General features: G+C 42.2%; 1 protein-coding gene across 3 annotated transcripts in view; it reads right to left on the reverse strand.

Moving 5' to 3' along the window:
• LOC112221982 (beta-catenin-like protein 1) overlaps positions 1 to 15,194 on the reverse strand; it is a 44,653-nt gene that overhangs the window by 10,020 nt on the left and 19,439 nt on the right. For 2 of the 3 annotated variants that reach the window (XM_024384477.2, XM_024384476.2), the window contains exons 10-13: positions 14,371 to 14,519; positions 11,628 to 11,809; positions 2,821 to 2,918; positions 2,477 to 2,557 (exon numbers count right to left, since the gene is read on the reverse strand). In XM_024384477.2, the coding sequence (XP_024240245.1) occupies positions 2,477 to 2,557; positions 2,821 to 2,918; positions 11,628 to 11,809; positions 14,371 to 14,519 (510 nt within the window). Of the gene's footprint in view, positions 1 to 2,120; positions 2,247 to 2,476; positions 2,558 to 2,820; positions 2,919 to 11,627; positions 11,810 to 14,370; positions 14,520 to 15,194 lie in introns of all 3 variants that reach the window. The other variant, XM_024384475.2, reaches the window with a different exon arrangement.

Below are 15,194 nucleotides of genomic sequence, written 5' to 3' on the forward strand. Positions count from 1 at the left end.
GCTGCCCACCAAAACTCACAGACCAGGCAAGGAGGGCATTAATCAGAAAGGCAACAAAGAGACCAAAGATAACCCTGAAGAAGCTCCACAGCGGAGATTGGAGTATCTGTCCATAGGACCACTTAAGCAGTAAACTCCACAGAGCTGGGCTATATAGAAGAGTGGCCAGAAAAAAGCCATTGCTTAAAGAAAATAATAAGCAAACACATTTGGTGTTCGCCAAAAGTCATGTGGGTGACTCACCAAAGATATGGAAGAACGTACTCTGGTCAGATGAGACTAAAATTGAGCTTTTTGGCCATCAAGGAAAACGCTGTCTGGCGCAAACCCAACACTTCTCATCACCCCGAGAACATCCCTACAGTGAAGCGTGGTGGCAGCATCATGCTGTATCGGCAGGGACTGGGAAACTGGTCAGAATTGAAGGATGCCGCTAAATACTGGGAAATTGTTGAGGGAAATCGGTTTCAGTCTGCCAGAGATTTGAGACTGGGACGGAGGTTCACCTTCCAGCAGGACAATGACCCTAAGCATACTGTAAAAGCAAAACAAGTGGTTTAAATATTTAAATTTTTTGAAATGACCTAGTCAAAGCCCAGACTTCAATCAAATTGAGAATCTGTGGTATGACTTAAAGATTGCTGTACACAAGCAGAACCCATCCAACTTGAAGGAGCTGGAGCTGAAGGGGCTGGAGCCTTGAAGAAGGGGCAAAAATCCCAGTGGGTAGATGTGCCAAGCTTATAGAGACATACCCCAAGAGACATGCAACTGTAATTGCTGCAAAAGGTGGCTCTACAAAGTACTGACTTTGGGGGGGGGGTGAATAGTTATGCACACTCAAGTTCTGTTTTTTTGTCTTATTTCTTCAAAGTGGTAGGTATGTTGTGTAAATCAAACGATACAAACCCACAAAACAATCTATTTTACTACCAGCCTGTAAGGCAACAACATAAGGCAATTGCCAAGGGGGTGAACACTTTCGCAAGTTACTGTATGAATGCTGTTTGCATGTAGAATGTGCAGCCCTGTATGTCTATAGCATGACCACTAGGATAGTGTGGCTACTAGAGGAGCTGCAGGTAGTTAGACTACTCCTCGTTCCCTGCCTGCAGTCAGCAGAGACCTGACTAACCTGACAGGGGCTACAGCTGTAATTACTTGTCGGCGCTAATCAATTTCACAGCAACTTAGCACCGTGATCTCTCTGCCTCGGCCTGCCTCGAAAGCAGAAATGAGAGAGAGTGGGTGAGGAGTTGGGGGGGGGGACTAGTGCCTTAACACAACCTTTAAATAGAAGATGAGTTTAATCAAATGCAAACAACTGATATGTCCAGGTCCTCAGTACTGCGCTGAGGAATTTTGCCATATTGTGGTCGGTCTCAGACATGTTTTACTTTAATCAATTTCCAAGAGCATCATTATTATCACCAAGAAAGAGGGATGAGGGAGGGGAAATAAGCAGCTTATTAAATTCAGGTCCGGAGGACTCCTCTGATGACGAGAAGTATACTCCTGCGGAGTAGAAAAGGAAAACATTTTGCTTACCCTAAAAAATAACACCTGAACGAGAGTGGACTAATAAAAACAGAACCGCTGACGGCAGCCAGTTGTACAAAGGAAGTGGAAGGGGCACAGGACACAGCAGGAAATGGCATCTTTATAGATAGACATGAGAGAAGCCAGGACTGAAATAACATACATAAAGTATTAGCTACCTACGTTTCTTCAATCTGTAATGAAACTAAATATATTCTCATTTTGAACAATGTACTAGGGCTATCCATGTGCATCAAGATAGTGAAGACAGAAAATGTGTTCTTTGGGTGTCACTTGGTCATACTTGCACTCAAAAGTAATGGGGAATGTCAAGCCGTGTCAAGCTGTCACCCTTTAATTTACAATGTCAAATCAATGGGGGGTCAAATAAAATAATTTCTCATCAGATATGAATCTTAAAGCCATCTCCCTCTTAAAACGACCTTCTCCTGTTCTCTCTCTCCTGCTGGAGAAGAGAATTCTCTTATCTGGCTCTTTCCATCTGGCTGAGGGAGCACAGTCTGGGCCTCACGCATTCTCTGGGATCACAGGGTATCAGACTCAAACACTGCCTTGCTTACCTGTGGCTGATCGGATCTCATTGGGCATCTCTGCCTGTAACAATGGAGGGGGATTCCAGCCACAAAAAGCAAGCAGACATAACCCTCACACAGCAACATATTCTGAGTGGGTCCATGCAGCAGAAGCTGGGGAGTTAAACGTAGATAATAACATTATATTTGGGCATTGGATTTAAATCAAGGATTCCAGCCTCTCTCCAAGCTAGCCCCTAGTCCTGAAGTTGAGACAATTACAAGTCTATCTAAAATGACTCTTCTTATCTGGACACTTATCTGCCCTTGTTTCAGAATTATTGTCAGCCGAGGTTAGAATGCAGGCTGTTGGTAGCGGAGGGGGGTAGGGGTAGGACCCTTACATGTTTCTCTCCTTCAATCCTCTTGTCAGCCAGCTGAACAGCTTCCAGGTACTTAAAATGCAGCTCCATCAGTCTATCAACCTGTAGGACAGAGGGAGAAGACATCAGACACCAATACAAGGAACTATGCATACAAAATCCCCAGGTAGGGAGAAAATAGAATTCAGACAGTCAGAGGCAGGCATGTAGTATATCTACGACCGTGTCTGTAGAACTACTCAGGTAGACTGTTGTCTCGAGAACTTAACATGCAAAACCCGAACAATGGGGCACATTATTCCTTATGAACTTTCAGAAATATTGGTTATTTTTTATCTGCACAGTGGTGGATCTCTGAAGATCACCTTCTCACAGTCATTCTCTGTGAACTTGCTGAGGAGCCTCGTCCTCTGCTGGGCTTTCAAGTTCTGCAGGCAGGAAGCAATGATGGAACACACGTGTTCTGCAAAGGGAAAATAACAATATCAGTTCCACTGTGGCTTCACCAAGGTAGCTCAGCTTCATCTTCATGAGGTGTTAGAAGTAGCCTAGTGTTATTGAACCCACAGTGCTAATATTATACTGTACGTAAAAATAATATGCATTTTCAGAATTCATAGGAGCAACAGACTATTGTAAAACGGATTATATTCCAAGATCAGGTTACAGTCTGGCAGTGGCAGGAATGGAAACACATAATGATTAGGACTGATGAGCATTTGCTATTACTATGCAGAGAGAAGCATGGAAAATCTTAGCAGGGAAAAAATACAAAGTAATGAAATTTAAAAATCAATTTTCATTAAAGGCTTGCTGTAATGTTCCACAACCGTTATGCTTGTCATTGAATATAATTTTCTGGTGGTGATAAAAAGCCCTTTTGTATAGGGTGTGTGGCCATTTAATGAGCCCGTGCTACAAAATCTCTGGTTAATTGACAAAATTAGTAACAAAAGGCAATTGGCCCTACGAGTGCCATTGTTAACCTAATAACCAAAACACACTTCACAGAACATTTACTCTACCCCAGTGACACACCACTTTTGTTCCAGCTTACACCTGCATCTGACATTTAGACCTAAATCTGACAAAAATTAGGCTTATGAATAGGCCACACACAAAATACTAAAACAAAAGACAGAAAAATAACAGTTACATGCTGATATGAAACTGTAATTTGACAATTAATAAGAGGTCAATTTCTAAGTTCAATTTTATCTTGGAAGTTGCTAAGCAACAAGCACAAGACTTGATTCTATTTTGGTTTAAGACTCATCTTCGGGAAGGTGCTCAATACTGCTCTCCCATGTGCCACTTATCAACACATTTTGCAAGAGAGATAAATGCCATACAAAGCAAGCCCACAACTCTATTCACTAGTTTTATAATTAACTGTTTGTGTTTATTATGATAGGTTTTACCATCTTAAGCTAATGTCAACAAGTGGACTGTCTACACATAATGAGGGGAATACAACTTCGTTGTATTAGTTTGTCAACATAAGCCGAGTGGTAATTGTTGTCAGCACCTTGACACCACCGTGGGATGTTATTGATCGCTACTGGGCACTCTACACAAACAGGTGCACAAGATCGATGCTGATTAAGACATACCCTTGTCATCCAGTGAGGGGGTGTCTTTAGACTACTGATGGCATGGGAGTTGCTGTCACTTCTCAAGCTTTAGGAGCTACACCATGCTGATCAGAAATATTCAGCTTTTTTAAAATGAAAATGAACAGCCAAACAACTAAGCAAGGCAAGTATACAAGACCAAAGATGTACATTTCAATGGAAAAATATCACCCACCCTCTTATTATAAACTCATATTTTGGCAGTCACAGTGATAGGCTTATTTCCCCACTAAATACTGTACAATAAGAGGGACATCAAATTCAGGAAGTAAACAAACAGAGGCAGCATGTAGATCAAACAGCACCACAGAAAGGAAGTGCTGTCTCAGCTCTCCCCATCTCCAGAGGACCAGTGTCACATGGGCACAGTGGGAGTGTGATGGCTGGGTGGGTAAATTAGGACATCATTAGAGCTAGTATAAGAAGTGCCTCTGGTGAACGACTGGGACCACTGCAAAGACTCCCTGGGCTGAGCTGCAGAAGGCTGTGGAAGAAGTACTAGTCTGCAGTCGGTGGCAGTTCAACTCAAAGTCTGAGTGTGTTACAGTACCACTTGGGTTGTGTCTTAAATGCCACCCTATTCCTTATATAGTTCAATACTTTTAACAAAAGCCATGGGCCCTGGTCATAAGTAGTGCACTATATCAGGTATAGGTTTCCATTTCAGATGCAGCCCTGGCCTTTACCCTAGGCCAGATCTGCTCCTCTCTGTTATCAGGATAGGAGGATGAGGTCTGTGAATGAGTGTCTTCACTACAGCACACTCCAGAGCCCCTCAATGAGAAAAGCCATTAGCCACAGGGCCATGGTTGCAGTGTGGTATTCCACAGCCTGATCATTACACCCCAAGTGATAGAAGGCTTCAGCTTGAACACCTAGCAGTAATAACAGCTCCATTAAATGTATGTAACTTAGATTATGAATCTCTGCTGATAAATAACCTACTGCAGGTTTTAGGCCAACTTACGGCATGTAATCCTATTGGTTTGATTGGTTTTGAAGGGTTCCTGTTACAGTAAATTGCACAAAGCAAAACCTTGCCACCCGTCAGGCCACTTTCTGTACCCACACTTGGATGGTTCCACGTGGTTGGTGCAACTGAGGGGTTGTTCGAGGGTCTTCATTATTTGAAAAAATTATATGGTCCGTAAGATAACATAACTAGTGTCGAAATAAAAGGAATGGGTAAACGTGCTTAATTTTTTTAATACAGTATGATTGATTAACAGTATTGTTAATGATTTATCCAACTCTCTCCGTATCACGATTCTATAAAACATCCGGCAGACCAATGTAATTTCAGTGAACAAATTGGGGGGTGGTCACAATTTTTTTTTTTACCGCTATCAGTTACCTTCAGATGAGTCCCATGATGGTTCGGACGCTACAGAAGTTGGCACATCAGACGAGTCAATGGAGAACACCATCGTATTCGTGAGAGTCTCATCTTTCCAGAGTGGTCATATTAGTTTGTACTCCAAACTGTTCGGATGGAACAGACATTTTCATGAGAAAAACGATTTCAGGATGTCTCATGGTCAACAAACACCGCTGTAGCTTGGCCACTTTCCACCGTAGATGTGGAAGGACGACAGAGATCTCAATCCACCGCATCTGCCCATGTTAAACTGACAGATTTTGATGGGGATTTTTGTATTTATTATTGGCCTCCCGAGTGGCGCAGTTGTCTAAGGTACTGCATCTCAGTGTAAGAGATGTAACCCCCCCTCCAAAAATCTAAATCAATTCAAAGTTTCTTTGTCACGTGCGCCGAATACAACAGGTGTAGACCTTACAGTGAAATGCTTACTTACAGGCTCTAACCAATAGTGCAAAAAAGGTATTAAGTGAACAATAGGTAAGTAAAGAAATAAAACAGTAAAAAGGCTATATACAGTAGCGAGGCTATAAAAGTAGTACATACAGACACCGGTTAGTCAGGCTGATTGAGGTAGTATGTACATGTAGACATGGTTAAAGTGACTAAGCATATATGTTGAACAGAGAGTAGCAGCAGCGTAAAAAAAAAAGGGGGGGGAGGCACAATCCAAATAGTCCGGGTAGCCATTTGATTACCTGTTCAGGAGTCTTATGGCTTGGGGGTAAAAACTGTTGAGAAGCCTTTTTGTCCTAGACTTGGCACTCCGGTACCGCTTGCCATGCGGTAGTAGAGAGAAGTCTATGACTGGGGTCTTTGATAATTTTTAGGGCCTTCCTCTGACACCACCTGGTGTGGAGGTACTGGATGGCAGGCAGCTTAGCCCCAGTAATGTTCTGGGCCGTACGCACTACCCTCTGCAGTGCCTTGCGGTCAGAGGCTGAGCAATTGCCGTACCAAGCAGTGATGCAACCAGGATGCTTTAGATGTTGCAACTGTAGAACCTTTTGAGGATCTCAGGACCCATGCCAAATCTTTTTAGTTTCCTGAGGGGGAATAGGCTTTGTCGTGCCCTCTTCACGACTGTCTTGGTGTGTTTGGACCATTCTAGTTTGTTGTTGATGTGGACACCAAGGGACTTGAAGCTCTCAACCTGCTCCACTACAGCCCCGTCGATGAGAATGGGGGCGTGCTCGGTCCTCCTTTTCCTGTAGTCCACAATCATCTCCTTAGTCTTGGTTACGTTGAGGGATAGGTTGTTATTCTGGCACCACCCGGCCAGGTCTCTGACCACCTCCCTATAGGCTGTCTCGTCGTTGATCAGGTCTACCACTGTTGTGTCATCTGCAAACTTAAATGATGGTGTTGGAGTCGTGCCTGGCCATGCAGTCGTGGGTGAACAGGGAGTACAGGAAAGGACTGAGCATGCACCCCAAATGTCAGTTAATCGCCTAGCACTAGTTAATGGACTCATGCAACTAAACTAAAACACAATGATCAAATACAGGCACGCTGTGTTCCAGAATTACTCATAATAACAACGGTTTAACCCCATTCGCTCAATACAGGTATTAAGGCCAACTGTTCATTAGACATGACCTAGAAAAATTATGCAGATCCTCCCGTTTGAATTCAACATCTATTAGCCTTATCAAAAGGCACATCACAACAAGACATAGCATACTATAGAGTGCAATGTTGGTCTCAGGTCTCCCAATTGATAGAGGAGCAGCATGGTTGCTTCTGCAGCTGGTTTCTCATAGGCTCACCACACCGCTCGCGTCGCGTGTGCGAGTGTTGCAAAATAAATTTAGAAATCTGTTATTCAATTATTGCACCCACGCTGCTCGCTCGCACGCGTCAACAAGCGTCTGCGTTGCCACAGGCTAAAATATAATTAATACTATGAAAGTTTAGATGCCAATCACCATATAAGTTAAACGATAAAAAAGCAGGAGGAGGAGAGACGACTAGAAATGACTCGGTTGACCGTTTTATGTGTGGATTATTTGTCGGAGTAGAGGACCTTGTACACTTCAGGTAAAATAACAACTCAATGTTTATATCTCAGGACAAATTAGCTAGCAACAGCAAGCTAGCTAAATAGGACAAATTAGCTGGCAAGTGTAAACTAACTATGTTTAATGCTTTTGGACCTGTTCCCAAACTATGTAATTGGTTCAGAGTTTGTTTTGATATTTTAACATGCATGTCGTGATCACGTTTGTTGTGGGGGGGCAAAATAAATATATGCACAATGGCGCACGCGCGCAGCCGGTTTGGGTTCCGTGTCAGAGAGCTGCTCAATGCAGCAGTGTGCTTGACCAGCTCTAACTGCCTCCTCTCCTCCTTGGTGAATAATGAGAGGAAATGCACAACTCATCATCAACTTAAAAAAAGACTACACTGCCACCCCACTACCACCATGCCAATCCATAGTGCCCCATCTTCCATAAATCAGCAGCAGGAGAGAACAACACAATGCTTTCCATATCACAGCCCCTGCAGCAGAGTGGTGGACAAGTGAAAAACATGAATGAGGAAATAATACCAATCTCTGGGAGAGCTAGCATAGCGTCGGCTGTGAACAGTCTCAGTCTAGAATGGTGATCAGATTCATGGGTGAGGAGCTCCAAGTACCAGAGACTTTCTGTTCCAGTCCAAGAGAACCAGAACAAGGTGACGCAATTTGACAAAGAAATGATTGTGGACTTCAGGAAACAGCAGAACACCCCCCTATCCACATTGATGGAACAGTGGTGGAGAGGGTAGTAAGTTTTAAGTTCCTCGGCGTACACATGACAGACAAACTGAATTGGTCCACCCACACAGACAGCAACCTCAGGAGGCTGAAGAAATTCGGCTCGTCACCAAAAGTACTCACAAACTTCTACAGATGCACAATCGAGAGCATCCTGTCGGGCTGTATCACCGCCTGGTACGGCAACTGCTCCGCCCACAACCGTAAGGCTCTCCAGAGGGTAGTGAGGTCTGCACAACGCATCACCGGGGGCAAACTACCTGCCCTCCAGGACACCTACACCACCCGATGTCACAGGAAGGCCATAAAGATCCTCAAGGACAACAACCACCCGAGCCACTGCCTGTTCACCCCGCTATCATCCAGAAGGCGAGGTCAGTACAGGTGCATCAAAGCTGGGACTGAGAGACTGAAAAACAGCTTCTATCTCAAGGCCATCAGACTGTTAAACAGCCACCACTAACATTGAGTGGCTGCTGCCAACACACTGATTCAACTCCAGCCACTTTAATAAATGGGAAATTATGTAAAATATATCACTAGCCACTTTAAACAATGCTACCTAATATAATGTTTACATACCCTACATTATTCATCTCATATGTATATACTGTACTCTATATCATCTACTGCATCTTTATGTAATACATGTATCACTAGCCACTAACTATGCCACTTTGTTTACATACTCATCTCATACGTATATACTGCACTCAATACCATCTACTGCATCTTGCCTATGCCGCTCTGTACCATCACTCACTCATATCTTTATGTACATATTCTTTATCCCCTTACACTTGTGTCTATAAGGTAGTAGTTTTGGAATTGTTAGCTAGATTACTTGTTGGTTATTACTGCATTGTCGGAACTAGAAGCACAAGCATTTCGCTACACTCGCATTAACATCTGCTAACCATGTGTATGTGACAAATAAAATTTGATTTAATCCAGTCCATGTTACTGCTGTATTACCATGATCAACACCTATTGAAAATATAATCTACAAAGAAAAACTGCTACACGCCAACCTGGAGCAGCCATTAAAGTTAGAATCCGTAGCGGTGATAATGCCACGTCTGTTTTTGATATTACAACAAGGGTGTCGGACATCATTGCACTCGCGATTTAACAGTAGAGTATGTACTACATTTTCATTTTTGTTATCTTAATGCTGAAGCTCCTCTCTGTCGTTTCATAAAAACAATAACAAATGTGCCTGGGGCAGCCAGCGGCGATTTTTCACCTAATGCAGATCTCAGCTTTAAGTTAACATGCAAATAGCAAAGAGGGCCACGCTGCAATTGAGCTCAGAGGAGCAGTAGAGGTTAAGGGTGACAGGTCCTGACAGCTCGCCGCTGGGGAGAGATTGAACCAGAACCAGCCGTGCCCTGAGGAAAGCAATCAACCCTTAAGAGTAGACCACAGGCACCTCTGCAAAGTACAGGCTCCCATCTATACGGTCTGAGGATCCCACTATACCTGACTAGAATAGTCCAGGGGAAGAATTCACTGACATGGCTGGGCTGTACTTCATAAGGTATTTTGATTGTCGACAACCATGTGATGCCTACACTATGGCTCCTATCACTGCTGGGTATCAGCAACAATGAAATGGATTGACCAAGTTTCAAACCAATTCAAAAGAGATTTGTATGCAGGTATGCATGAGTTCCCCATTATCATAATCCCTCATTGACAACACAGGAGACTGAACAGGGCTGTAATACAGCAACTATTCATCCAGCTTGAGATCAAAGGATTGAGACTACTGGTAGATTAAAACCAGTGTGATATTGTGCACTGATCACAATAATTGTTAACTAGACCGATCACCTAAAACAAAGTGATCTCCTAGAAACACATCTACTACAGCTCCTCTTCTGTCATTTCAGTATGACGTGGAAACGAGAATCGTAGAGACATTAAAGAAACACTCCAAAGGCATTAACTCAACATCAAAGGAAAACAAAACAGACTATAAAAAGGGCTGTGGTCAAAACTATTGTGCTGCTGGATGTAAATGAGCTGTTTACTTCTGTTCTACCACACGGTGTGCATCATTAGCTTGCTAAATATAGTCTGCCACTGTCTGTACATCTAGAATCTCATTCAATCTGTGCACAACATTAGGACATGGAAATGAATACAGATCTAAAAAGGCAGGCTATCGGCTATCTGCAATATTTTCTTATAACATCTTCTCTTGATTATCTTTTGTATAAAAATGTCTGACAATTCGCAGCCATTGGGCCGCAGTATATTTTCAGAGGCGATTTCATGGGGATCAATCTCTCTGTATATGATAGAGAGAGGGGTTTGGAGAGCGCTTTGCCTCTTAATTACTTACACTCATGTGTAGCCGCTGATAATTAATTAATCTATGACTGCATTGTTTTATTCTTCAGAACCAATTTTCGCATCCGTTTTTCAATTACAGCAAAGGAGGATCCACTCTAGGTCTAATTACTGTCACATGCTATATGACAAATCCTATGGTCATGTGGAAATCATATGCCCTCAAAACAATAGCAATTTAATACGTATTCTAAAATGTCACTGCTATATTATGAAAGAGCCACAACTCAAAGTTCTAAATAGTGCTTACACTACTATATAATTGGTTGTCACTCAAAATAATATATAAAAACTCAAATGTTGTAAGGACACATCTTAGTCAATAAATTATGCTATGCATTAGGAACATGTCTAGGCATATGAAAAGGATTATTATAGTCCAAGGGTACGTTACTAGCGGTAGTCCACTGTTCTATAACCTAGATGTCCTCCTGCCTCAGCATACAATTACTCTAAGCATTAAAAGCGGGACACAGCAGTGTAACCATACTTCATGGCTGGCTGGCTTGGCTGTGACTAGTGGGAGGTTCATCAGTGGGAGCACCAGGGGGATAAGCTTTAGCAGGCCCTGTTATCTCAGGCTATTCTGCAGGTCTCAGGTTCATTCATTCTGTCCCCCAGATGAAGGAGACAGACAAAGGAAGCCAATTTGTTCACCTTGGGTGGGCTGTCAGGACGTATGAAATATAATTAGAGAGAGAGATGTTTTCCTGTTGGTTGACCACCTCAAAAGGGGGAGGGGAGGGTGGCTGATAAGCACTGATAAGCATTTTCTTATTTCACAACGCAAGTATGGTTTCTGAGAAGAAAATCAAACAAATGAGTCAAAGCTATATTGATAACAAATCGACAGACTAAAAAGCCATGAAACAAACCTGATTCGATCTCCTGCCATGGCAAATTGTGTTTTGGGTACTCAGTGGGACAGTTGTAAGCTTTTGCAGATTTTGCTGAGGAAATATCTACTGTAATGTAACTTCAGACAAACAATAATTTCTTGTTTCCAATGGAAATTTGGAGTTTATAGAGAAATTAGTAAACCTTCATGTTCTTTGTCTACGGTCCCAGCTTTCCTCATCTTTTTAGGGGTCTTCATGAACAGGGGGAAGATGGTCCTCAGGCCTAGGATGTCCACAAACTTGTGGCAGTCATCAGAACCCTCTGGGCCAATCATGCCGTGGTCTAAGACCTTCAGAGCGCTGGTCCGAGACATTTTCTTTTCCCTGGGAAGTGTACAAAAAAAAAAAAACATTTCAGAAGGGTTCAACTATCTCTGGCACAACAGCTAGCTCACAGCATGTTCATGATGGACTTTTGCCAGGCACACAGACTTAGTGACCTAGCAACATGGAGTCCCTCTCCGTTATCTAAATCTATTGGCAGTCCTTTAAAGATAACTCCTCATAACACAACGTTTCTGCAGCTTATGGAGGTAGTAATTTTATTTGACAAAGTTAAAAGGGTTTTAAGAATGCAGAGGCAATTATAAAGATGCCTTCAACCGTGTTCCTAAGCTCATATTGCAAACCCCTTGATAAAGCCTAACCTCTACAAAAATAGAGAAAAGTATTAAAGCAGAGGTGCAGAACTTATGATTCTGTGAATCTCAAGGGAAGTGAAAAGAGAGTTACACGTTCCTCCCTAGATAACCCATTCGGAAAGCTTTCTCCTGTGGATGATATAAAAGTGAGTTTGCATTGCTATAATTATACTGAACAAAAATATGAATGCAACATGTAAAGTGTTGGTCCCATGTTTAATGAACTGAAATAAATGATCACAGAAATGTTCCATATGCACAACAAGCTTTTTTTTTTTTTTTTTTTTTTTTTTTAAATGTTTTTACTTCCCTGTTAGTGACCATTTCTCCTTTGCCAAGATAATCCATCCACCTGATAGGTGTGGCATATCAAGAAGATTATTAAACAGCATGATCATTACACAGGTGCACCCTGTGCTGGGGACATAAAACGCCACTGTAAAATGTAGTTTTGTTACACAATGCCACAGGTGTCTCAAGTTTTGAAGGAGCGAAAATCACGAGGCCCATGTTTATTAAGGTATCTGTGACCAACAGATGCACATCTGTATTCCCAGTCACGTGAAATCCATAAATCCATGTTCCGCTTATACTTTTGTTCAGTATAGATGTCGATGTGTGTGTAAATCCAGCTGTCTGCCAGGCGTCGGCATGATGATTAGAGCTTGGGCATGGAGGGTTTCATGCTGGACTGGCAGCTGAGCAGTGTCAGAGACGTGTTTTGTGAAAAAAGACACTCAACCCTGTCAATGTACATACAGTGCATTCGGAAAGTATTCAGACCCCTTCACTTATCCCACAGTTTGTTACGTTACAGCCTTATTCTAAAATTTATTAAATACATGTTTTTCCTCATCAATCTACACACAATACCCAGTTATGACAAAGCGAAAACAAGTTTAGAAATTGTTGCAAATGTATTCAAAATAAACATAAATACCTTATTTACATAAGTATACAGACCCTTTGCTACGAGACTGGAAATTGAGCTCAGGTACAACCTGTTTCCATTAATCATCCTTGAGATGTTTTTACAACTTGATTGATTCAATTGATTTAACATGATTTGGAAAGGCACACACCTGTCTATATAAGGTCCCACAGATGACACTGCATGTCAGAGCAAAAACCAAGCCATGAGGTTGAAGGAATTGTCTGTGGAGCTCCAAGACAGGATTGTGTCGAGGCATAGATCAAGATTGAACTCTTTGGCCTGAATGCAAAGTGTCACATCTGGAGGAAACCTGGCAGCATCCCTACGGTGAAGCATGGTGGTGGCAACATCATGCTGTGGGGGTGTTTTCAGTGGCAGGGGCTGGAAGAATAGTCAGGATCGATAAAAGATGAACAGAGCAAAGTACAGAGTGGTCCTTGATGAAAATCTGCTCCAGAGAGCTCAGGACCTTGGAAGGTGAACCTTCGCCCTAGTCTAACAGGACAATGACCCTAAGCACACAGCCAAGACAATGCAGGAGTGGCTTCAGGGCAAGTCTCTAAATGTCATTGAGTGGGCCAGCCAGAGCCCAGACTTGAACCCAGTCGAACATCTCTGGAGAGACCTGAAAATATCTGAGCAGCGACACTCCCCATCCAACCTGACAGAGCTTGTGAACATCTGCAGAGATGGATGGGAGAAACTCCCCAAATAAAGGTGTGCCAAGCTTGTAGCGTCATACCCAAGTAGACTCATGGCTTTACTTTCAACAAAGTAAAGGGTCTGAATATTTACGTGTGTAAATGTGATTGTCATTTATTTTTAATACATTAGCAATCATTTCTAAAAACCTGGTTTTCGCTTTGTCATTATGTGGTAGTGTGTGTAGATTGATGAGGAAAAACATTTAATTTAAATCAGTTTTAAAATAAGGCTGTAACGTAACAAAAATGTGGTGCTTCTACACCTGCATTGCTTGCTGTTTGGGGTTTTAGGCTGGGTTTCTGTACAGCACTTTGAGATATCAGCTGATGTACGAAGGGCTATATAAATACATTTGATTTGATTTGATAAAGTGAAGAGAACTGAATACTTTCCGAATGCACTGTAAATCCCTATTTAGATATCAGATCACCAGTGACCAGTGTGAATTGAAAGGGGGGTTTAAAAAAGGCCTAGATCCAAGCCAAGTACCTCCTTTGAGGAGGTACTTAGATGGCTTGTTTCAACCAACAGCTTAGGACATTCAATTACTGAAATATTCAAAACGGAGCTGTGTGTGTGGAGGTGTTCAACATCAAGGTCTTTACCTAAGCATGAGGTTCATAAGCTGCAGACCCTCTCCCCTGAGGAAGCGGTCCCGGTTGGCAGCCAGCATCAGACAGGAGCACAGGGCATCAAACAGGTTCTCCATCATCTCCTGCTCCTCTGCCGTGGCTGGGTTGTGGCGCTTGAACACCTGAAGTAGAATGACACCCACAGTTCATCACCAGGGTTGGGTAGGTTACTTTCTAAATGTAATCCGTTAGTTATTAGTTACCTGTCCCTGTCCAACACTTATCAGTAACATAACACTTCCGAGTAATGTAATCTGATTACTTAATTTTAGATGACTTCCCCTTAAGAGGCATTAGAAGACAAAAGTTAAAATTACCAATTGAACAACATCTATTGTGGGATAAATAGATGTTAAGGGTTTACACAGCTGGCCATAAATGGATGTTGCATTTTACTTTATGGGTTGGTTATGTATTAATCCATTGGTTTCTACAACAGACAATAATAGTAATAATACAATTATGCTCTCTTTACATTACAAACCAAAGTCTGGAAATCTGACAGTCATTCCAATTAATATAATATCCATTGATCTTCAAAAACAGGACTTGGAAATAAGGATTTATAATAAGGATTTATTAGCCTACTCTGTTTATGATTTTGTTGTCATGGAGGATTGGACTCATTGTTTCGAGTTGAAAAATAAATGCTGCTCTCATGGAAGTAGTGCTTTGAGCACTACCGAAAAGTCCCTTTTGCATGTGAGAAATGAATGACATATGCTGCATTTGCTATAGGCCTATTGTTTACGCTTTTGTTGGTGCCACTGATATCGTGATAATTTGCAGCTGTTTAA

Source organism: Oncorhynchus tshawytscha, linkage group LG22, assembly GCF_018296145.1.
Source record: "Oncorhynchus tshawytscha isolate Ot180627B linkage group LG22, Otsh_v2.0, whole genome shotgun sequence".
NCBI lineage: Eukaryota > Metazoa > Chordata > Actinopteri > Salmoniformes > Salmonidae > Oncorhynchus > Oncorhynchus tshawytscha.